The following is a 25,443-nucleotide window of genomic DNA, read 5'->3' on the forward strand; positions in this document are numbered from 1 at the left end:
TCTCCAGTACCCATTTTTCTTCGGTGATCTTTTGCCATTGTGGGTGAAACGGTCGGAGGCGATGATGGAACATTAGCTGTGGATGGCATTGCGTGATGGTAGTGATAGTGCAGCCCTCGACCTGCCCGTCAAACTTGTTGCCTTTGGGCCTGCCCCGAGGATGCGCGGCTTTGTTGAGAACATCGCCTGGGAGTTCTATACTGTTGCTGCTGTTGATGTCGCCCTTGGTCGTAGCCCCGTTGGTACTGAGCACGCTGTGGTTGGTACAGGTATCGTCTTTGCTGAGGGTAATACTTTTTCTTCCTATATGGAGGGGTATAAATGCCCAGGGTTCTAAGTGTAGCTCTGGAGTCCTTACTGGAGTGAAGGACCGAATCGGTTGAATCTGCAAACAACTTCTGCGTGTCAAAGGGGAGATCAACAATCTTTGCCTGCAGATCCCTTGGGATACCCGATGTCTGAAGCCAGGATTCTCTGCACATGACCACTGCTGTAGCTGTTGAGCGTGCCGCCATGTCCGCCACGTCCAGGGTGATCTGGACTCCTGTCCTCGAAGCCGCATAACCCTCTTGCACAATCACCTTCAACACTGGCTTCTTATCTTCCGGAAGTGAATCCATGAGAGAAGTAAGCCTGGAGTAATTGTCAAAATTATTGTTCGCTAGATGTGCTGCATAATTTGCCATTCTCAACAGCAGGGTGGAGGAGGAATATACCTTTCTGCCAAACAGCTCTAGCTTCTTGGCATCTTTGTCTGAACCCCCCGATTTGTACTGAGAAGTCTTTGATCTCTGCTGAGACGATTCTACCACCAATGAATTTGGTTGTGGGTGACTAAAGAGGAACTCCATGCCCTTCGCCGGGACGAAGTATTTCTTATCCGCTCTCTTGTTTATAGGTGGAGCGGAAGACGGGGCCTGCCGTATGGTGGTGGCTGACTCCATGATGGCTTCGATGAGCGGGATAGCGATTTTGGATGAAGCTGGGGGTCTCAGATTTTTCAGGAGTTTGTGATGCTCCTCCTGTACCTCTGCTGTTTGGATGCCTCGCGTGAAAGCCACCCTTTTAAACAGCTCCTGAAACTGTTTGAGGTCGTCCGGGGGAGCAACGTCCCCGGGGGCCGTAGCCTAGTCGGGGGAGGACAAGGAAGAACCACTAGGGTAAGCCTCCCTCGAACTCTCAGGTTCCTGCGGTCGATGGTACACCCGCTCACTGGAGGCTTGCGAAGGAAAGTCTCAGGGTTCCAAAATTAACTCCCCTTGAGACAGCTGTGTTTCTGTCCCCAGGGGTATTGGACGGCCAGGGGGGACCTGCCCCTAGGTGTATGCCTGGGGTATCTGTGTCCAGCATGGTAAGAGCGACCATGGCAGCATGGGCACGGGTCCAGGGATGGAGACCTGGACCACTCTCGGGGTGTGTACCCCCGATGTCTGGGAGAGCGAGATCTCCGCGATGATTCAGACAGTGGTGAAACTGGTTTGTGATAGTACTCCAAGGGATCCAATCCCAGAAAGGGTGAAGGTGGCCCAAGCCATGGTGACGCTGGTTGGAGGAACAGAGAAGGAGGCTCTGGATAGGCTGGAAGAGACCCAGATCTTCTGGGTGGCGTGAGCAGCATAAGGGAGGGCTTGTTGACAGTAGCATTGCAGCCCTGTCCAGAGAGGGGCTGTGGTGCCGGGTTTTTACTCTCGCTTTTCCCCTCCCCTGCGGGGCTGGCACCGCCCCCTCCCGTGCTGGGGATCTCGGCCCCACTGTCAGCGCCGCGCTCGGCACGCTCAGCTGCAGTGCCGCACGGATAACATCCTCCGGTGCCTGCAGGCTGCATGCCTGTTGGCCCTGCACCGCTGGCGCCGCAGGGGTCGGTGCCGCCTGTGGCGGTGCCGCCGGTTCCGGCGCTTGCCTGGCCGCCGCTCTGAGTGCTGCACATGCCGGCTGTTTAGTAATCGGAGGCTCAGCCTCTGCCACGTGCGCTGCTGCGCTGCCGCTTGTTTGGGTATGCGGCGGGGGGCTGTGTGCTACGCCCATTCCGCTCGCTGTGACCGCCGGCAGGGATCGGGCTGGAGAGAGCTTCCTCCGTTTCTGCACTGAGGGGGTGAGGGAAGCCACCTTCCTTTTATGGAGCCCAGGGGGTCCCTCCGGTTGAGGCCTCTCCAGCACATCGGGCTGGAGAGCCTTATCAAACAACAGCATTTTCAGCCGCATTTCTCTGTCTTTCCTGGCCCTGGCTGTGAGCTTAGCACAATGGGAACACTTCTGGGTAACATGTGATTCCCCCAGGCACCTAATGCATTGACTATGCCCATCGGAGGCCGGCATAGCTTCGCGGCAGGACTCACACTTTTTGAATCCTGAAGAGGACATCGCGGTGAGTCTTTTGAGCTGTTAATAGGGTACTTAGCACTAGATTCGTGCCTGTTCCCCTTTCGCGAACCCCAGCCCGCCGCGGCAGGAGGCCTACTGGCCTTCACGTCCCTGCATCTTCTCCACTCCTCTCTCTCTTTTTACTATATATTTATATTTTTTTTGTCCTTCCTTCTTTTTTTTTTTTTTTTGCAAGAAAAAAAACCCAACAATTTACACGAAAAAATTCTAACTAAGCTGACTCTGGCCGCAGCCTGAGCGGATTCCGTCTGCAACCGATGGCGGTTGAGAAGGAACTGGCGGGGATCGGATCGCGCACGTGGCCGGGGACGCGCAAGGGAGCGGCGCGGGCCAGCGCATGCGCGATCCAGGAGAAACTGCTGGAAAGTTTCCGATCTGCGGCGCCGGGCGAGCCCGACACCTATTGTGGAACACCCACAGGGACACTCGATGAAGAACTAACCTTACAATGCTTTCTATACTAGTACATCATAACAAAGTTTTCATCCACTACAAACCTAATAGTGTTAAAATTACTAACTGAAATTTAAATTACATTTGATTTTATAGTACAGAAAATACAAATTCACTATTGTATTTTCATCCCATAACAGACTAAACTGGAAGGCATTCATTCCTCCAAAGTATTTTAACAAATACTGTGTGTAGCAATAACAAGCAAAGCATACTGAGTTGAAAGGCAATTATGTTTTAATTGTTAAAGATGTGCAGAAGTAGATCCATTCTCCATGTATCTACTGTTACCAGATGACCATTTTAAACTACCCTAAAATAATCATCTGAATGGCTGATAAATTTTAAAAAGGAAAACTCCATCCAAGATATCCATTTTCTTTTCCTTTTAACTACTTGGCACCCAGAAGCGAGGAACTTCCAGTGTCAAGCAATCATGCTTTATTCATTATCATGTCATGTGAAGAATTTTCTGACTTCTCCAGCTGGGGATGAGCAATGTCCCAAAAATATTTATCTCAGAACTTCATTCTATGACTCCTTGGGTAGACAATACTAAATTAAGGTGTGAAAATACATACAAACAGTAGCCTGCAGTCAGAAAAGAGTTCCATGTTTATAATCATCCAGACCTCTAACAAAGCACTGCTCACAACCAATCATTTTAAAAGGACAAAAAAAAAGTCACATCATTCTTATTTAGAATGCATGCAACACCCACTTCAAACAATACTAATTACTTTATCTCTCTACTACACCATTAGTTGTAAGACTAATAAAGCTACGCAGCAGGCTAGTGCTTTCATCAAATAGGCCCAGAGCTCATGGAAGGAACACCTGTGGTTCAAACTCTAACACTTCTGATCAAATACAAGCTTTCTCCTTGTTGCTGAGCAATAAATTTTTCTGGATCTTGATCAAACGCACTCCTAAGAAGGAAGTGTGTAACAATACAGTGTGAAATACTGAAGGAAGTAGGAGCGTGATGAGGGGAGGGATGAAGGATAACGTGAAAGAAAACTGACAGCTTTTACATTTGGGTCATTTGAACAGCAAAATAAGTTCCTCAAAATTCTCTTTAATAAGCCACAATACTGTCAAGCACTTATTAATCATCATTAAGAAACTAAACTAATCAACAAATATTTTCTTTAAACATTGTAAATTTCCCATTTCCAGAGTTATTTTCAATTCTGTTCCCCTTCTGCAGCTGAGCAATACACATGACTGAATAAACATAACCTGAGGGCTATCTAATGATAGTGAGGCCCAACATGCTGAGCATCAGGAAAGCAGAAACTGATTAGCAAAGCTTCTTTTCTCTAGAATCTAAATGCCTAATAGATTTGATTGTTGTTTACTAGCTGCACCAAAAGGCAAGATGATGAAGAGATGAAAAACTGGCTTCTTCCCTGTAACAGAATTTAAAATTTCCTGTCCAGTGTCCTTTCTAACTTAACCCTCACCTTCTTCACCTTGAAATTTAACAGTGAAAATAACCTTATTTTCTATTCACTAGAACAGAGTTCCCTTGGACAAACAGCATTCTCAGAAAAATCTTACCCAATTTTGGCAGGGAATAGGGCACTTTAAAATAGTCTTCATAAAACTCAATGAGTCTCCTTGTAATATTTAGAGCATAGTCCCCAGATCCTCTTCTGATTGCATCAGGTCTTGCATACAATCGCACCTGATTAAAAATAAAGCAAAAAAAATCAGTCCACTTTCATATTTTAAAGCCATCCTAATTGCAGAGGTGAACCACACTGAGGCTGTCTGCATTCTAGCCTTATGATGCCAAATGTTACTTTTACATCTTTGTGGAAAAACAGAGATGGCTTGAAGAACAGACCTTGCTCGTTGAGGTAACAAAGTTGAGGAAGTCAATCTCCTAGCTGAATGCACTGCCAAATAAAAGACTTAATATTCCTTGCATCAAAATAAATATTCAAAGCAATCACTTCCATGTGTTTGCTAGAGACATGATGATGCAGTGGATTAAGGTAATGGTTCCCTGCTTACTTTGAATGTAGGCAGGAAACACTGGCTCAGTAGGACAGAAGTTCATGGTTTGTTAAAGGCACATTATATCAAGCCCAGAAAGTGTCTGTAGAGTGTTGAAAATATATATAATTCATTCTTCTTCCTTTTCTCTGGCATAGACCTACCTATCTCAATGAGCAAAAAGACCACAAAACCAAGCTTGTTCATATACACAAATAATTAATTTTCCCAAAGCCCATCCATGACTGCTCAAAGCTTCTATTTGTGAAATTCAAGAAGAATGTTAAAACCGTTAATCCCTCTTACACAATTTAGATAATTTGTTACATTTTCCATAAGTACAGTAGAGTGAAAGTAAATATATATATAAAAACAGTGAGGTCTCAGAGTACACAAATTCAGAGTAGGCGACCCCGCTCTTACACGTCTGACCCTGACCCCATCCCTCCCGACTCCGTTTATACCACCTGCAAGTGGCTCTGGTTCAAGCTGCCCCCACCACCCCTCGCAATTCCGGCACAAACCCCCACCGGCTCCCAAGCTGCCCACCCTCCCGCTCCACACAGCTCCAGTGTGACCCCCCCACCAGCTCACAAGCCACCCTCCCCACGCTGCTTCAGTGCAAACCCCTCCCCCCTGCCAACTCACAAGCTGCCCGCCCACCCGCCCAGCTCCCTCCGCTCCATGCAGCTCCAGTGCAACCCCCCCCCCCCCCCCACCAGCTCACAAGCTGCCCACTGGTCGCCGCCCGGCCAGCTCACAAGCTGTCCGCCCCATGTGGCTCCAGTGCAACAACCCCCCACACCACCACCGCCTAGGCACAGCTCTGGTTCTGGCTCAGCTCCCTGCCTCTCCCACAGCCCAGCTCACCACCCACGCTCAACTCCACCCCACACCCCCCTGCAGCCCTAACCGACCCCAGACTTAGCCCCCACCCCACCCACCTCCCACAGCCCCAACCCACCACCAGGCTTAACCATCCCCAACTATCACAGGACTTACCTTTCTGCTGCTTCCCTGGCTGCAGCACATGTGCTCTGCCAGGGAAAAAGCCGGACTCCAACTTGTGCGAAATCTGGGTTTACACGAGGGTGCATGGAACAGAACCCTCGTGTACTCTGAGACCTTATCTGTTACAGCAAATACAGTATAATTTTACAGTGTAGAAAACTACTGTTGTTGGTTAATACAGTACTCTGCACACATTTTTGTTTATTTCTTAACATCTAGGCTACGTCTACACGTGCAGCCAACATCGAAATAGGCTATTTCGATGAATAACGTCTACACGTCCTCCAGGGCCGGCAATGTTGATGTTCAACTTCGACGTTGCTCAGCCCAACATCGAAATAGGCGCAGCGAGGGAACGTCTACACGTCAAAGTAGCACACATCGAAATAGGGATGCCAGGCACAGCTGCAGACAGGGTCACAGGGCGGACTCAACAGCAAGCCGCTCCCTTAAAGGGCCCCTCCCAGACACAATTGCACTAAACAACACAAGATACACAGAGCTGACAACTGGTTGCAGACCCTGTGCCTGCAGCATAGATCCCCAGCTGCCGCAGCAGCAGCCAGAAGCCCTGGGCTAACGGCTGCTGCCCACGGTGACCATACAGCCCCGCAGGGGCTGGAGAGAGAGCATCTCTCAACCCCCCAGCTGATGGCCGCCATGGAGGACCCAGCAATTTTGACGTTGCGGGACGCGGATCGTCTACACGGTCCCTACTTCGACGTTGAACGTCGAAGTAGGGCGCTATTCCTATCTCCTCATGAGGTTAGTGACTTCGACGTCTCGCCGCCTAACGTCGAAGTTAACTTCGAAATAGCGCCCGACGCGTGTAGACGCGACGGGCGCTATTTCGAAGTTGGTGCCGCTACTTCGAAGTAGCGTGCACGTGTAGACGCAGCTCTAGTCTTGTTTTCCTTTAGTATATCTATTGCTAGGTGTACCTATTATCCAGAATATTTAAATATCCAGCAACCTTCTATTCCCGGGGCGGACAGATATAAAAGAGTTTACTTTACTTTGGAAGAAGAAATCAAATTCACCCCTGAAAAAGGAGGAATAACTGGATAGGAGGTGGTACTGCTGAAAAGGACCAGGGGATTACAGCAGATCACAAACTGAATATGAATCAACAGCATGATGCAGTTCTGAAAAAAGGTACATTAACAGTAGTGACGTGCCAGAAATGGGAGGTAACTGTTCTAATTTCCCTGGCACTGGTGAGGCCCCATCCACAGTATTGTCTAGTTTTAGGTGCAGCATGTTAATAAAGACACTGTTTGTGAGAGCTTATGCTTTCTTATTTAGAGGGGCAAAATTAAGCATCCAGCAAAGGAATTCACGGAAGGGGCTTCAGAGGCAGGTATGTGAGGGCAAGAGACATTTTTCTATCACAGGTGAGTATATCTCAGCCTTTTGCTCTGAGAAACATTCCTGGGGATTGAATGAGGGTTGACTCTCCTGTCTCCACATTCTGGAACACCAGGGGTGGTGGATATGGTACATGGTGAGGGAGGCATGTGGTTTATCATGGGCTGCAGTGATCCTCTGTGCTCCCGTACCAGGCACCTCAGGAACTCTGTTTGCTGCCTCCTCAGCTGCAGCATCTCCTCCTGGGTCTGAACTTCATACTGAGCACTCTCTTTTCTTCTTAATACACCATCCAACCCTCATGATCCACCCTCCTCTCTCCCAGTGTGGTTCTGCTCCATGCATTTAATTGTGGTAGTCCATGTGGGCAACTTGCATATGGTCAAGGAACATATCTTCCCACATTTGTTTTAGACTGGCACAGGTCAGAAGTTGAAGAGCTGTAGAAGGGAGGGGGAGGTTATCAAAGAGACAGTTGTTGCCAGACATTAGGGAGATGCATTTATTGTAGATGAGAAATTTTACAACACAACGTAATTTCATGAAAAATGTGTTATGTACAAGAAGAAATATTTTCTTTTAGGTGTTCTCTGTGCAGCAGGTACTACACAGAGATCTTAAGGGACATGCTTAACTCAATTTGTTTCCAGTCATGGTAAGGTACAGATTGGGGCATGCTTTCTAACCTGGCGCAGGGCTGTAGATTCCAAAATCAGATTGTGCAGCTGTGCATGCTGCAAGGGAGGGGTATGGTGGCTATCAGGGCTATGGCAGTCGCAGTCACCATATGCTTTCCTCCCCCCACCTAGCCTGGGACAGTCAAGGTTTCCCCTCCCCCAGGAGCCTACAGAATATAGGAGGGAGGGCAGGAAGACACGGCAGTGCAACTTGTGTTATCACGGCTGTGTTGCTCTCATGGTCCCTGCATGCTTCCCCTCCCTGCTTTGGTGGGAAAGTGAAAGTTTCCCTTACACCCACCTCCCCCAAAGCTCAGAGAAGGGAAGGTAGGAGGGTGGGGCAAGCATAGTACAGAAGCTTAATGCCCCTAAGTTACATATACCTTCCCCTTCTTCCTCTCAGTTGCTATGCACAATATTAGCCTTCTCAGAATTACACACGGTGATAAGGAATAGATGCTGACTGAATGTGGGTGGAAGGCTGGTTGGTATGCTGCAACGATGCCAGATCACTTACCGCTCACTCGATGTGGAAAGGTGTCCTATCATGGAGGTCAGAATAAGGCAGGCCTCCCCAAAAACCTCTTGAGAAAGATGAAGGAGCTCCTATCTGAGAGCTCTATGGAGATGTGTAAGGAGGATCAGTGCTCCCTCCCCAGACACGTTAACAAGTTGCTCCAGGGGGCCCAGGCTGTGTAAGTACTTCATCTGCCCACAGATTACACCCAATTGCCTTAAACCACTTCTAGCATGATTAAACGTGAGGGTCCAGCAGCAAAATGTCCTGAGAAGGGGAAATAGTATCCAGAGCTGAAAACACATCCTGACTGTCAGTGAGACTGGCTGTTCCACTCTCTTGCTCACCATTATCCTCATCCTCCTCCTCTTCCTCATCTATTATATCTTCCCTGCTGTTGACAGAGGCTTCCTGAGGAATCTCTTGAGAGGTATCCACAGACTGTTTAGAGACAGTGGTTGGATCCCCTCCCCGACCCTCCAGAATCCCATGCAGCTGCTCATAGAAGTGGCATGTTTGGGCAGGTGACTCAGAATGTCCATTTGCTTACTTTGTTTTATGGTACGCCAGCCTGAGCTCCTTTATTTTCATACAGCACTGCTGTGTGTCCCCGGTGTATCCTTTTCCCCCTTGCCCTATGAGATCTTGGCATAGATGTCAGCATTTCTTTTGCTGCTTTGTAGTTCTGCCAGCACAGCTTCATCTCCCCACATAGCTATGAGATCCTGGATCTCCTGAATGCTCCACACTGGAACTTGGCTGAGACCCTGAGAACTCATAGCCCCATGTGCTGCTGAGGTCTGCTGCCTGCTCCACTCAACATGCTGGCCAAGCATGAAATGAAATTCAAACTTTCCCAGGCCAATTCCTGCACTCCTGGACAGCAGCAGAGCTGAAGGCACTGGCCAGAGTAGTCCTATTGGGGCTCTGTGGGACACCTCAAAAGGCCAAGTATGTTGAATTTCACAGCACTCCATCTGCACTACCCTAAAGTTGACCATGAGTGTGTTATTCATGAAAAGCTTGAGTGCCAAAATCAACTTTAGGAGCCCTTAAAGTTGGCAGAACAGACCCTGTACTGTAGACGGGAGCCGTGTCTACACGTGCACGCTACTTCGAAGTAGCAGCACTAACTTCGAAATAGCGCCCGTCACGGCTACACGTGTTGGCCGCTGTTTCGATGTTAACACCGACGTTAGGCGGCGAGACGTCGAAGCCACTAACCCCATGAGGGGATGGGAATAGCGCCCTACTTTGACATTCAACGTTGAAGTAGGGAACGTGTAGTCGTTGCGCGTCCCGCAACATCGAAATTGTGGGGTCCTCCATGGCGGCCATCAGCTGGGGGGTTGAAAGACGCTGTCTCTCCAGCCCCTGCGGGGCTCTATGGTCACTGTGTGCAGCAGCCCTTAGCCCAGGGCTTCTGGCTGCTGCTGCTGCAGCTGGGGATCCACGCTGCATGCACAGGGTCTGCAACCAGTTGTCGGCTCTGTGTATCTTGTGCTATTTAGTGCAAGTGTGTCTGGGAGGGGCCCTTTAAGGGAGCGGCTGGCTGTTGAGTCCGCCCTGTGACCCTGTCTGCAGCTGTGCCTGGCACCCTTATTTCGATGTGTGCTACTTTGGCGTGTAGACGTTCCCTCGCAGCGCCTATTTCGATGTGGTGCCGCCCAACGTCGACGTTGAACATCGACGTTGCCAGCCCTGGAGGACGTGTAGACGTTATTCATCGAAATAGGCTACTTCGAAGTAGGCTTCTCGTGTAGACGTAGCCTGGCTGCTTAGAAAATCGACCTAAGTCTGCTAAGTTTGACCTAAGGTCCTAGTACAGACTAAGCCTCTATAACTTTACCGTTGGGAAGCAGCAGCAGCAGGGGTGGGCGTCTGGGGGAGGGGGGGGCTCCCCACTTACCTGAGATAGGCCACCTGTAGAAGCTATATGAGGAGTGGGTGGATCCAACTGTCCTGGAAGAGGATTACAATGGGCAGCTGAGGTTGGGGGTATGGGTGTGTGTTTTCCAGCTGCCTGGGGGCTTGGAGCAGGTATTTGGGTGTGTAGGAATGTAACATGTCCAGGTTCACTACCCTTCTGTTCTCTCCTTCCCCCATAAGAGCCCCACATGTCCAGAAAAAAGCTTGTTTTTTTCCCTGGCACTGCCAGCAGGACTGGAGCACACAGTGAGCACTGCTAACCAGGGCACTGCTTGCAGACTGCCTACTCCCATCCCATACATCCCCTCCCTTCCCTTCCCTGCAGAGAGGTGACACATGGCAGGGGAGAGCAAGCACTAAGTCACATCTCTCTCACACACACACACACACACACACACACACACACACAGTTTTCTGCCAGGGCTTGCCTGCCAAGCTCTCTCCTGTTTGCTGGAGGCAGCTTGGGACCAGGTCAGGACAAGTAAACAAACAGCATCTGCACCCGTAAGCTTCACTTGTTTACTCCTGAAGTTGGGCAGGTGGTTGCACAGAGTGATAAATGAGTGTAACTGAGATCAGCTCCCTCATGTGCCTCCCCTAGCCCCCATGTGAACAACAGTGAGAATGGGTGGTGGCTGCCAGCCTACTACCTTTCATTCAGCCCCTGATTTCTAATCCACAGCCTCAGGCTCGCTCACTCTCTTTTAACTGTTTGTGTTTCCACTACAAGTTGCATTTAATGGTTCACTGACATTCCTTGGGGCAGGGGGCCTTGTCTAAGACATGCTGCGCATATTCCTGTATTGCAACATGATTAAAAATAGGGGAACTAATTTCTTAACTCCTGCATCCTGCCAACCTCATTCATTCTTTGGAAGTCACTGGGGCTCCTGCTGTTAGTACAAGGAACTGAGAATGCGTGACTGCTGTGACTTAGTTTCAACAGGGCCTTAAACCGAGAGGACTCTAGTAGGGAGGCAGGCTCTGCCCAATCCCCACTCTCCATGCTTCAACCCTGCTGTTCAGGCATATAAATAGGCTTGGGTTTTTTTACAAACAATTTATATTACACATTGAAGTTATTTTGAAGCTTTTTTGTATATTTGTAATTTTTAATTTGCACAGTTACCAGCCATTCCGGGCTCACATAATTTATTATAGATAATAGAAGTTGAGACAAAGGCTGCATCTACACATGCCCCTTCCTCTGGGCTGCCTGGAAGATGCTAATGAGGTGCAGATGTAAATTAGCATATGGCCACGTGATTCGGAGTCTGGAAGAAGCAAAATCTTAAGGAAGAGGGGGCTTCTAGGTGGAGGGTTTCCTTCCAGGAGACCCCCATGGGCCACGCATCTACACGGCTATTTTGGAGTCTGGAAGAGTTTCTTCTGGACTCCAAATCATGTGGCCATATGCCAATGAGGCATGGAAAATTTACATCTGTGCCTCATTAGCATCTTCCAGGCTGCTCATTACTGGAGGAACGGGCATGTGTAGTCACAGCCAAGGAGCTCAAGCTTTCAAGCTGTTAAAACACAGATAGGAATAAGGTGATTTCAAAGTTGGTGGGGTCTGTTCAAAAAGGACCCCCGTCTAGATGAGCTGCACGGCAGCGAAAAACGGCAATTTCAAAGAGCTGCAGCCGGTGGCATGCTAATGCCAATGTGCCGCTGAATTTGCACGGCCATTTCAAAGATTTGTGCTTGTGTAGATGTAGCCAGAGAGAACAGGTGAATGAGGTAATATCTTTTTGTAGTTTTGGACCAGCTTTGGTTGGTGAAAGAGATAAGCCCTTTTGAGCACCACAAACCTGTAAAAGAACTCTGTGAGGTTCCAAAGCTTGCCTCTTTTATCAATCAAAGTAAGCCCAATAAAGATATCTTGGTACCAATGTGACTACAACAAAATCACAAAACCCAGTAAGTGTCAATACTGCATGTCAAGATATAGAAAATAAATATCCTAAAACCCGATATGATTTGTTGATTTAACTATCCATTCACTAGTCCATTTCTAACAAGTCCATTTAAGAACTTTGTATCACTGATTTTGGACTCCAACAAGTCCTTAAGCAGCATTTTTATTGCTTTCCCAAGTATCAATTTCCATTATTATTGATAGAAATATATTTGTGGATTTGGGTATGTGGGTGCAGAAATCAATAGCTAATTTTTAAGTTATCTGAAGGAATCAATGAACCAGATGGCTGTGGGAGAACTGCGGGTTCTGGCAAGATGCAGATCCCATTTAACAGTGTAAAGCCCACCTTGAGCCACGTACCAAGAACCAAGCACTACAAGCAACAGCATCAGCTCAGAAGTAAGGATGGCAATATTCCATATCCCATGTCCCCTTATTTCTACTCTGCAGCTGGTGGTTGCATTGCCTCCAGAGGTTGGCACCCAGCCAGCACACACCTGATCGCTTAGTTTTTCCATCCTTGGGCAAATGTGCAATAACAATAGAAACACATGCTGCCAGCTGTGGGTGGCTGTGGGCACTCTGCTAATCAGCTGAGCAGCACATGAATCTCTTATGGGTGGCTACTCAAGTGCTCAGCTTATAGGGAACATTTCCTGACAGTGTTTAATTTGTACTGGGGATGTACTATGGCATTTCTTTCAATACAAATTAACACTGCAGGAGGCATGACGGCCCAGAGGTGCTTTGGTGGGGGAAGGCCACGGAGCCATTGGGAGTCATGGTGATGGGAGGCATCAAAATACAAATTCTCCCAGGGAGCAATTTTCCCAAAGGCTGGCCCTAAACTCAGGTATGTATCTTCCACAAAGCCCAGTCTCACAGGGTCCTCCAATAAGAGCCAACCCTAAGCCTCCACTGCTCATGGGGTGGAACCAGCAGCCTGAAAACCCCTAGTCCTAGGTTCTAGACCTGTGGGTTCTTACAGCAGGCTTAGCTTTAAATGGGTCTGTGTCCCACTATCATAAACTCACAGAGCACAATCCCCCAGAAGTTGGTGTCACTTTGCAAAACAATGTAAAACTGATAATAAAGCAATTTAATGGTTCATATAAGGAAATGGTTTTCACAATCGTTACCTGAACAGGAACCAGAGACCACCATCTGCGCTTGTATGTCACTATTGCTAGATATTGCTTCCTTCCAAAACGAAAACAGCACTCTACATATTTCCACTATACCACCCATAAATTTCAAGAAAATGTTAAGCTGCTGGATAAAGTAAGCGTAGCCTCAAAGATCCCAGTGCAAAAATCTCTTGAAGCCCTGTGTTGTATGTAATGAATATTATCACGAATTTGCTTTCTAATTAACAGTGTTTTGTGTCATTAGACCTTTACGTATATTCTATTTAACTGTTTTACAGTCACAGCTGTATCAGCAAATTAGGCAAAAAGTGGGGTAAGCCAGGCAGGTCTGTGAAGACATCTCACGTTAACAGTGACCAAACACAGGTACAATGTGAGTCAAAAAACATAAAAAGGGGTAAAATATTGGGTAAGAAGATTAGGCCAGTAGTTAGAAACCTGGGTTCAAGGCACAAATTCAGAAGAGGCTTCTGCTGTGATTTTAGGCAAGTCATTTATGCCCAGTTCTTCAATTTAGGTCCCAACTTCCACTGGGAAATTCTAAATACCTTTGACAAACCTTAGCCTCCTCCAACTCCAGGAAAAGCGACATGTTCTGCGCGCACTAGACAGGTGCAATCAAACCCCATCTTAGGATATGTACAGGCCCAATGACCTCAACTTCCTAGAAGTCCAAGTCAGATCTCAGACACTTGTGCTGTGTCACCATATAGAACATGACACCAGTGACCAGCACCAGGTTCAAAGAAGCTCTTCAGAAAATTCACTCATTACAAAATAATAATCATCAGGATCACACAGCTCCCTCTGCCCCAGAACAATCAAGTTACTGCAGAAGGAGTGTCTTTCTTTCATGTCAATGGTCTGTACCAAACTCAAGGTGTGCACTCAGTACTAAAAAACATCTAGCATGGACTTAGCTAGATGGAACTCCATCTCTCCATGCTTAATCTCTGTTTGACTCTAACATTTTTGTGGTCATTTATCTGTCACTGTGGCCTGTGTCCCAATAAAAGACACATCACCAGTGGCACAGCTGCATTCTATCACCAACTAGCAGCAAAAACCTAGTCAACTCCACCACATGACACATTGCTACTGCTCAGCAATTTCAATGCCATGGACTGGGAATAAAACTGTGACATGTCCCTTTGGTTAAAAATCCCCAATTACCTGGTTTTTGACGCTGCATTCTACTGAGGGATTGTTGGTTGGGGCTCCTAATTTAGGCAACTGAACAACTATTGCTGGTCCTAGATTTCAAACAAAGGACATACGATGAAGGACACTGTCCACTGCCTACCTCTTTCCATAGTGAAATCTCATGGGCGCAAAAGTGGCACAGAAGCACCAGCAAACTCAGACTCTCACTGCATTTTTCAATTGCTTGCAAGCCAGACATCCACCAGCACCAAAATATCCAGCATCTATCCAAGATAGGAATATAAAATCCCATTTAATTAGTTAAATGGTTAAACATTAAGTTTAACCAGTTAACTCATTAAAGGGGGAGTGCGCAGGGGGACGGCTCCAGACCAGCTGGGTTGGAGTGTCCCTACCTGAGGTAGTCTTAGGCTGGGCCTGCCACGGATGACGTCTCCTCCAACCATCTTGGAGAATCCCATGCCTGCAGCTCTGCTGCAGCTCTCACCAGTTAACCACAATCAGTAAGCCTCATCCATTTAGGGTAAGGCTTACCCGTTAACCAATTATCTGTTAACATCCCTAATCCAAGGTTTACAGTTGAAGCTTCAAAATAAACACAGGTCATCAAAGGTCACATATGTAATTTCCATACCTCTTGGATGTCATGGAAATCACTTGGTATGGTGTACATGCGCTATATCACATGCCACCACTGGAGACATCAAGGAGCTGACTGTCACACAAGAAGCCCTGACTTTCCAAAGAGGCCTTCAACACACTAGCAAAAAAGACAGAGGTAAACAAGCAGGGAGACCTCCAAGAACGTAAATGGCTGAAAGGCATTTTTCAGACAATGGCAAAATATGACCATGAGATCTACATCAGATCCTTGGCTGATGGAGAGGAAAACCCAGAGTACAAATATCCACCATTTTGTACATGTAGCGGGGGTTACATTTCCCACTGTGCTTTACTTTGCATATATCAATATTGACCCAAACCTGGACCTTCTTATGGGGAAACCTGTTGCAGCTAGAAACGTTCCATATACAGTAAGTCCCCAACTTACATGGGTCCAAGTTACAAGGATCTGTAGACACACGAATACAGTAAGGTCTCAGAGTACACGCATCCAGAGTACGCGACCCCACTCTTACACGGCCAACCCCCGATTCGTACAGTAATCCCCCATTTTACGCAGCTTCATGTTGCATGAAACTCACTTTAACGCAAGTTTCACACACTGTGAAGCTGCTGGGCTCTCAGCCCACCTAGCTTCCTGCAGGCTCACAGCCACTTCCCCCTGCTTCCTAGAGTGGCACTAGCCTCACTCTGGGAAGGTAGGGGGAAGGCTTTTAGCTCACATGACTGCTTACCTCAGCGGGAAGCCAGGCGGGCTAAAACCCCCTTCCTCTGCTTCCCAGAGCAGCACCGCTGGACAGCCACAACAGTTCACTCCCCGTTAAGCCCCCTGCCAGCTCAATCCCGCAAAATCCCCCAGCCCCAGGGCCCCAGCTCAACCCATGCACCCCGGCTCACCTCCCCCACCAAGGGGCTCCAGCTGCACACCTGGGGCTCCCTTCAATCCCTGAGGAACCAGCTCCAGCCCCCATGTCCCAACCCCCCCACACACACACAGCCCCAACCCCAGGGACCAGACCCAACATCCGTACAGCTGGCTCAGCACGTGCGAGGCTCCAAACCCCACCCCCATGCAACTCCTCCCCCGCCCTGCTCAACCCCTCCCCACAGCCCCAGCTCACCCCCTTTCACATAGGGCTCCAGCTTCAACATGAGTGTGACTCCAGCTTCCAGCCCCTGGCACACTGCACGGGGCTCCAACACCTCCCCCCCACACTCAACCCGCCATGCCAGTGCATTCCCCGTTCAACTCCCCTTCTCAGCTCAAGCCCCTCCCCCCACAGCCCCAGCTCACTCCCCTGTGCATGGGTCCCCAGCTGTCAGCCACCACCAGCGTGCACAGGGGCTCTAACCCCTCCGCCAGCTCAAACCACCACCGCCCCTATTCACCCCCATTCAATTCCCCCTCTGCCCAGCTCAACCCCCCATCCCCATTCCCAGCTCACCCCACGGCATGTGCCACCAGCACACATGGGGGCTCCAGCTGTCAGCCACTGCAGGTGCATAGGCTGTACTCATCCCAGCTAACCCCCCACCCTCAGGTTCAACCCATTCAAACCCCCACAGCCCCAGGTCACACTCCCCGGCACATGGGGCTCCAACTTAAATCTGCACCTGGGGCTCCCTGTGCACACATGTGGGGCTCAGCTCCAACCCCCCCTACCCACCATCTCTGTGGTCCCAGTCAACCCCCACCCCAACCCCATGCTGCCCAGGTCCAACCCCCTGCAGGCCCCAGCTCAACTGCACACTCCCACCCCCCACTCCTGAAGCCCTAACCCACCCCAGGCTTAATTCTCCTCCCTCCTCCCAGGGCCCCAACCCATCCCCCTAAGCCCTCCCCGACTTACGAGGTTTTCAACTTACAAAGCGACCTTCGGAACAAATCAACAGTGTACACTGGGGACTTCCTGTATGCACTATCAGTGACAACTCCTGAGCACAAAGTGGTTTGACTTTCTACAAAATGTCACTCTCTCACAATGAGGTGCCCTTCCTTCTATAACGCATTATATTTAAAAGAGCCATTGCACACTCTTTGGTCAGGGCATGTGGGTAGTTCAAAATGCTCCAGCACACAACATTCTCCATCAACCTGGCGTATCCTGCCAGGATGCCCCAGAAATGCAGAGACTCACAGAACTGAGCCATTTTGGAGAAAATCACTACATGATGCCAAGTCTGGTGCCATCAACCCTTGGCCCTCTTTCACACATACTGGCACTCAGCAGACAGTAAGTGACGGATGACAGGCACTGGAAAGATGCTACTTTCATTGCCCACACGTAGACATGGCATCATTCCAGAACTTCCAAGGTCAGAATCTTTAGTCTGTGACTTTGGCACATAAGCCTGGGTAAAGAGTCCTGCATACAGGCAACCTTTGCAACACCATTTGGTCATTACAGATGACTGTGCATGTTGATGGGAATAAGCTCAGCACCTGAGGTGTTCCAGACAAGGTTCACCCAAGTGTTGAAAGGACTGCCTAGGATGATAATAATGGAAGACAGTCTCACCGTAGGAAAAAGAATCAATGATACAGAAGCTAAATGAGACAATGACAACAAAAATTACCATGTTGAAACACCTGGTAATGAGCTGCTCTGGAGAAACAACATGAGGACAAGAATATAAACCAAACCAGAAAAAAACAGCGTGTGGTGAGATACACTGCACATCTAGTCACAGCAAAGGGAGTGAGAGCAAATACTAATGAGGGAAGCCAGAGACATACCAGAGGAGGTGAATGGGCTTCAAATACAGCAACAGACTTACATGAATCAAACAGTACTATAGAATCGCTATGGATAGAAATTCCATTCTTCAATAACAAGAGTATAGCTTTAAGAATACATGACTGATCATTTGACTAGAATGGTGACAGGAACTATGAAATACTCAGAAATATTAGAGAGGTTACAAAAATAGAAAACCCAAACATAGTGGGGTGAGTTCAGCTAACTCCATATTAAATGAGGATATTGCACCTCGGGACAGGTTGCAGGGAGATAACATTTCTAGACACCACAAATTATGGCTTCTTGGAGCATTTAGTCCTGGAACTCACAAGGGAAGAAGCAATTTTTTATATAGTCCTAAGCAGGGCAGCGAAGAGGTGAATAAAGTCGAATTACCAGATAACAGTAACCATCACGTAATTAAATGTAGCGCCCTTGTAGGGGGAAAACACCAAAGGAACCCACCAAAGCAGCACTTCACTCTAGAAAAGGGGAACTATGCAAAAATGAGAAGGCTGCTTAAATGAAAATTAAGAGGAACACTCACAAGGACAAAATCAGGGTCATCCGTACCGCTGCTGGTGCCCTATGCAGGCCACATTGGCAGACGTACTCCATATATGAGAAGCAGCCACTCTGTTGGGGCAGAGAGGGCCTCAGGGGTAGAAGCTATGGGGGCAGGTGGTTATCAACTCTCCCAGACAGGACGGACCAGACGCCATTTGCAACCCTGGAGTAGGGCAGGGAGGGAGGCCCACCTGCAGCCTCAGAGAAGCATACAGGAGGCACAGGTGGCAGCAAACAGCACAAGCACAGGCCAGAAGGCTCAGAAGGCGCTGCAGATAGCCCTGATGTCACCCAGCGAAAAACGGTGCTGTGACAGGGACACTGCCAGCTACCAACAGGGCATCTGCCTCCTGCTCCTGCGAAGTCCTCTGGCCTACGCTCATGCCCCTCACTGCTGCTGCCGCCTGGTGAGCAGGGGCCAGGTGCAGAGAGCACTGAGGGAGCATCCAGGGAATTGAGACGGGAGACACCAGAGCCCCAGTACAGAACCCACAGAGGGAACCGAGTGGGAGTGGGGCCACCAGAACTGCCACTGCCCACAGCTGCTTCGCATCCCGTCCTTTGGCATACACAGCATAGGGCACCACCATGCAGCTGCACATGCCTAAGAACAGCCCCGGGCCAAGTGCCCACAAGCTGTATGGAAGCTTTTTAAAACCACCATAACACAGTCTCAACTTATATATCTATCCCAAATAAACAAATTCCAAAAAACCCACCACCAGGCCTACACAACAACATAAATGAGGTGGTTAGACATATCCTTTAAAAACTGCAAGTCCAATCTTACTGAGGAATATAGAAAAGAGCATAAACTCTGGCAAGTCAAGTGTAAAAGTACTATTAGGCAGGCCACAACATAATTTGAAGAGCAATTGGCAAAAGACACAAAAATTAAAGGAAAAAAAAAGTTAAGTACATCAGAAGCAAGAACCTTACCAAACAATCAGTGGGGCTTTTGGACAAACAATGTGCTAAAAGAGTTCTGAAGGAAGACTAGCTTGTTGCAGAGAAATGAAAGAATTCTTTGCATTAGTTCTCACTGAAGAAGATGTGAGGGAAATTCCCCTTGTGAGCCATTCTGTTCAGGTGACAAATCAAAGGAACTGTCCCAGACTGAGATGTCAGCAGTGGAAGATTTGGAATAAATTGAAAATTAAACAATCATAAGTCACCAAGACTGAAAGGCACTCAAATATGAAATTGCAGAACTACTTACTAGCTATGGTATGTAACCTATTACATAAATCAGCCTCTGTACCAGATGACTGGAATAGCACATGTGATGCTGATTTTTAAAATAGTTCTGAAGATTATCTAGCAATTAGAGGTCAGTAAGCCTAACATTGGTAACATACAAATTTGTCAAAACTCGAGTAAAGAACAGACTATTAGACACGTCAATGAACACAATATTGAGGAAGAGACAAAATGACTGTTATAAAGGGAAATCATGTCTCACCAATCTATTAGCATATTTTGAGGGAGGTCAAACAAACACGTAGAAGGGTGATACAGTGGATATCATGTACCTGGAGTTTCAGAAAGCCTTTGACAAGGTCCTACACCAAGGCTCTTAAGCAACTAAGGAATCATAGATTAGAACAGTGTTTCCAAATTTTATTTGGCCATGGAACTCTTTTAAACTCAAAAGAATTTTGCAGAACCCCTTAACCCCTCTCAGCCCCAAACCCACCCCCCATCCCCAGGCTTCACCCCCTCAGTCCCAATCCTGCCCACCTATCCCCAGGCTTACCCCCTCTCAGCCCCAAATCCACCCTCACACCCCACTAGGCTTAACCCCACTCAGCCCCAAGCCCACCCAAATACCTCACCCAACATGGAAGACTAACATACTTCTGATCCTCCAACTCTAGTACTGAGGGCCCAACGCAGGACTTGCCCGACTCCCCTTCCAATGGTGGCAGGGCAGGGAACGACAGAGGAGCCAGCGACAGCAGAAGAGCAGGGAGCCACAGAGGAGTAAGTGGTGCCAGCATCCAGAGCCTCAAATGACTCCTTAAGCGGCATTGGCTCCAGAGCCTCGGACTGCTGACCTCTGACTGTGGAACCCTCACTTTCACTTCACGAATCCTGGGGGTTCATAGAAAACGAACTGGGAAACACTAAATTAGAAGGAAGGTCTTCTCATTGGTCAGTAATAAATGATTAAAAATAGGAAACAAGGGTCAATTTTCCTTCCAGTGAAGAAAGGTAAATGCAAGGTCCCCAAGAATCTGCACTGGGCCCTGTGCCTTTTAACATACTCATAAATGATCTGGGGAAAAGGGCAAATTGACAGATGATAAAAAATTACTCATGACAGCTAAGTCCAAAGCTGACTGCAAAGAGTTACAAATGGACCTGACAAACTGGGAAACAAAATGGCAGGTGAAATTTAGTGTTGATGAATGCAAAATAACACATTTTGCAAAACATACTCACAACTACACACACAAAATGATGGGATATAAATTAGCTGTTAAAACTCAAGAAAGATTTTGGAGTCACTGTTGATAGTGCTCTGAAAACATCTGCTCAGTGTACAGTAACAGTCAAAAAAGCTAATAAAATGTTAGAAACCATTAGCAAAGGGCTAGATAATGAGACAGAAAATATCATAATGCCACTATATAAATCCATGGTGTGCCTACGCTCTGAGTGCTGTATGCAGTTCCAGCCTCTCCTTCTCAAAAAAAGATATATTGGAAAAAGCTCCAAGAAGAGCAATAAAAATTATTTGGGATATCAAACAGATTCCTTATGAGGAGATATTAAAAAGACAGACAACTTATCTGAAAAAATAGTAAGAGGGGATGTGATAGAGGGTCTATAAAATGATGAATGATGTGGAGAGAGTGAATAGGGAAGTTTTACTTACCACTTCACATAATACAAAACCAAGGAATCAAACAATGAAATGAACAGGCAGTAAGTTAAAAACAAATATATGGGAGAATACAATACATAGTCAATGTGCAGACTTTATTGCCAGAGGATGTTACGAAAGACAAAAGAATTAGATAAGTTCATGGAGGACAGGACCACCAATGACGATTAGCCAAGATGGTAAAAGATCAACCCAGTAGCTGAAGAATCCCCAGCCTCTGGCTACTGGAAGCTGGGACTAGGTGATGGGAGCGGACGCGCAGGGGTGGTATCACTTGATAAATTGCCATGTTCACTCCAGCTGAAGCATGTGGCACTAGCCACTGTCAGAAAACAGGGTACAAGGCTAGATGGGCCACTGGTCTGATCCAGTACAGCCATTCTCATGTTCTTACAGGAATGATAAATGTTCTAATTTCTGTCCACACATGCCTGCAGCAGTGGAACCATATATCAGCTTACAAGGCAGGATGTTGAATGGGACAGGATAAGTCCACAACAGTGAGCATTTCACACACTGAAACAAATGTTAATTGATGCCCATGTCCTGAAGCACAACCAGCAAGGAGAGTCACTGACATTGCACTGGAAAAAGGGGTTGGTATTAGCTCTTTTGCAGCGATAACCAGTTGTTTATGCCAGCAGAGCCCTGTCAGAGACTGAAAAGGAATTCATCTAAATGGGAAAATAGTTTCTGGCTGTTCTATTTGGTGTAGCGTGCTTCCATTAATACAGCCATGGCCACCCAAATAATAGTACTATCAGACCACAAACCCGTCAAGGCAATAGTGTCAAAGTTCCTTTTTAGTGCTCCAAGAAGATTACACTGCATGCTGAGACCTGTCCTGCACTACCAAGTAGGGATCAGATATTGCCCAGGACATATACTGGCGTTAACTAAGATCCTGAGCAGGACATATATACTCAGCATCAGCAAGAATCAGGATACAGAATCCATTCACATACTTTACTATCCACGAATTTCAACTGCAAAGCTGATTGAAATCAGAGGCTATGCAAAATGACACACAACCACAGATAGTCAAGAGAGTGACACTGACAGGATGGCCAGAACAGAATAAAAGCTAATGCTGGTAGGAGCAGGAGCATATTTTCAAGTTAAAGATGAAGTGAATGTACAGAGTGGAATCACATTTCAAGGACAGAGAGCTGTTGTCTCTACCTCATTACATGCATACAACGGCGTCACACAAAAAATGCGTGCCACACACCTGGTCATCAACATCTGTCTTATATGGCTCAACAGCACGTTTGCTGGCTGCTGTGTAAATACATAATTCTGCTCTTGGATAGAAAGGTGTGACACCTACCACTCTTGTGATAATCACAAAAATAAAGAACTCTGTTACCACAAAAGGAACAAGTGATCCAAAGGAACAGGGGACATTTGTCAGCCAGCAGATACAATACCAAGAGAGAGTCCACAGAGATACAGAGAACCATCCACAGGCCAATTTCACAGGGAGGACAAAGAGTCCACAGAGAAATTATTTGCTAGGCTTGGAGACAGGTGACAGACAAAGATAAGTCACTCCTGGTGATTCCTATTCACTTGTTGTGGAGATTAAAGTATCTCAGAAACTATGTAACCAGCTGAATCTCTAGTAAGACAGACCCCAGTCCAGTCATGTGCTAGTAACCTTTGACCAAAGGGTCACAGAGAGAGGTCTGGGTGTCAATAATGTTCTAAATGTTTATTTTACAAGTAAAATAGGGAAGATGTACCTTGGTCAGTAGAACTAAAGTCAGAGAGCCCATGTTTCCTAGAGGGATTGTTACTGAGGGGACATCAACAGGCAGGAAATGTATGAAATTTTGCTGTTAACAGTCTAGTCACATGGACAGAACACAGGTTTGCCAGTCATCTGGTGTTTGACCAGAAAGCCGGTCCAAAAGGGACCCCGACTGTGCTAGTCAGCACCACTGACCATGTTATGAAAAGTCCAGTTAGTGGCTGAGCCGGAGCCCAGGGCTAAGGCATGTTCTACAACTGTCCTGGTTCTATGTCAGTCCCTGAAATGGCCACCAGGTTATTGCAGACTCTATGCACAGAGAGGCTCCACAGGCTGTCCCCATTTCATGTGTCAGCTCCATTCAGTTTCTGCTGGCTAGGAACCACAAATAATGGGAGCTGTGGAGGAAGTACTTTCGCAAATGAAGATAGCACACAGAGCTTCTCTGCACCTAGGAGCCACAGAGGCCTGGCGGACACCTCCTGGAAGCCACAGTAGGTGCCACTGGAACCCAGCACCCCTTGCCCTAGCCCAGAGCCTCCTCCTGTACCTCAAACCTTCATTACTGGCTCCACCCCAAGAAGAGCCCTCTCCCACTTCACACACCAACACCCCTGCCCCAGCCCAGAACCCTCTTCTGCACTCTGAAGTCTTCATTTCTGGCCCCAACCAAGAATCCACTCCTTCAACCATGGCCTCTCACCCTCCTCCTGCATTCCACCTCTCTGCCCCAGCCAGGTGAAAGCGAGTGAAGGTAGGTAGATGAGTGATGGAGTGCGGGCAAAGGAGTGAGCAGGGGTGGGGCCTTAGATAAGGGGTGGGGCCCTGAGGAAGGGTGAGAAAAGAGTGTTTGGTTTTGTGCAGTTAGAAGGTTAGAACAGAGAAGTGCACGGGATTTAACATAATTTCATTTGTTCAACTTAACCTGCACTTCAGCTTCACTCTTTGCTAATGAATCACTGCCCTTTTCCTGTTAAATAGCCAACAATACACTCCTGTCCTCCTTCCTTGCCGCTCTCCGATCCTCCTATTTGCTGGCTCTTGTCCTTTCCCACACCTGCTGGGTCCTGCTTTCTCCCCTACTGCTCCCATCCATCCCCCATCTTCCTCCCATTCTTTATTTGTAGATCACTACAGAGCCCTTCCCTCCCACCTCTTTTTCTAAACACCCCCTTCCACTTCCACCTGGCTCCTGTCCTCCCTCTGGTTCCTGCAAATCTCTCTACTCCTCTGTCCCTGTGTCCATTGGCATTTGACCCAGGATGTTTCCACCTTCTGCACCAAATTTCCCACGCCCTAGAAACTACTGGACCATTTCAGCTAAAACTTTCCAAAAAGTCAGTCTGAGGAAGATACCCACCATGGAAAATTACAGCCTGGGTGGTTAAAGTTTGGCAAAGTCATAAACCACTGACAACAGAGTCTTTGAATTTAAAGAGTCAATCATCCTTAACTGTAAGCAGCACTATCAGCTCCATCTAAAATATTCCTTCAATTTACATGGTAAATTTCATTTAATTACTGCACATAGTTAATAGTTACTCTGTACAGTTAATCAAGACTACTTTTGTAATAAAAATGTGTGCCTTGTCAAATAAAGGCTGACATACTGTAACATTTTCTGTAGCCTATTTTAATATTTCAGCATTTGTATGTAAATAATTCACAGTAATTTTAAAAAAATCTGTAAATCTTGGTCTGCAGGACAGATAAATGTGTTTATAAAGTGAGAGCTGTCTCCCACAAAGAGGAACAGATGTGATGTATGCTAAGAAATGTGTAAGCAATTTAGAGCAAATCACATCTAACTGAAACCAGGTTATGAACTACTGCATGTGGGAAATTCTTCTACGGCAGGTAAAAAATATTAATCAGAAAGAAAGTTATTACTTAACTTAAAGACATGTCCTTGTGTTACAATTATTTCAGTCTTAAAAAAAGATGAACAAACAATTATACGTTAGGCACACTGGGCCAGTTTCTCTCTTGCTTGACTGAGGGGTGGAAATTGGAAGTGGCTTGCTGTCCATCCTCCTCCCCTACTAGGAGTTCACCTGAGAGAGAGAGTAAATAGAAAGACAAGTGTTGGCATATTCTTGATTGGGCTCTTCACCAGGGAGAGGACAACCTTAACCTTCGCCAAAAGATACAGCTACACCACCATTTTTTTTTTTTAAAGACATGGCAGTGAGTCTCGGAACCCAAGTCAGCTGACTCAAGCTCACAGATATTCTGGTGTGCAGGTAAAAGGAGATGGTCCCACCTGAGCTGGAAGCTGGAATGTGGGATGCAGT

The 25,443-nt window shown here is 47.3% G+C and overlaps 1 protein-coding gene across 2 annotated transcripts in view; it reads right to left on the reverse strand.

Moving 5' to 3' along the window:
* TRHDE (thyrotropin releasing hormone degrading enzyme) overlaps window positions 1–25,443 on the reverse strand; it is a 384,180-nt gene that overhangs the window by 310,270 nt on the left and 48,467 nt on the right. For both annotated transcript variants that reach the window (XM_075012759.1, XM_075012751.1), the window contains exon 3: window positions 4,399–4,525. In XM_075012759.1, coding sequence (XP_074868860.1) covers window positions 4,399–4,525 — 127 coding nt within the window. The remainder of the gene's footprint in view (window positions 1–4,398; window positions 4,526–25,443) is intronic.

The sequence above is a fragment of the Carettochelys insculpta genome, chromosome 1 (genome assembly GCF_033958435.1).
Source record: "Carettochelys insculpta isolate YL-2023 chromosome 1, ASM3395843v1, whole genome shotgun sequence".
NCBI lineage: Eukaryota > Metazoa > Chordata > Testudines > Carettochelyidae > Carettochelys > Carettochelys insculpta.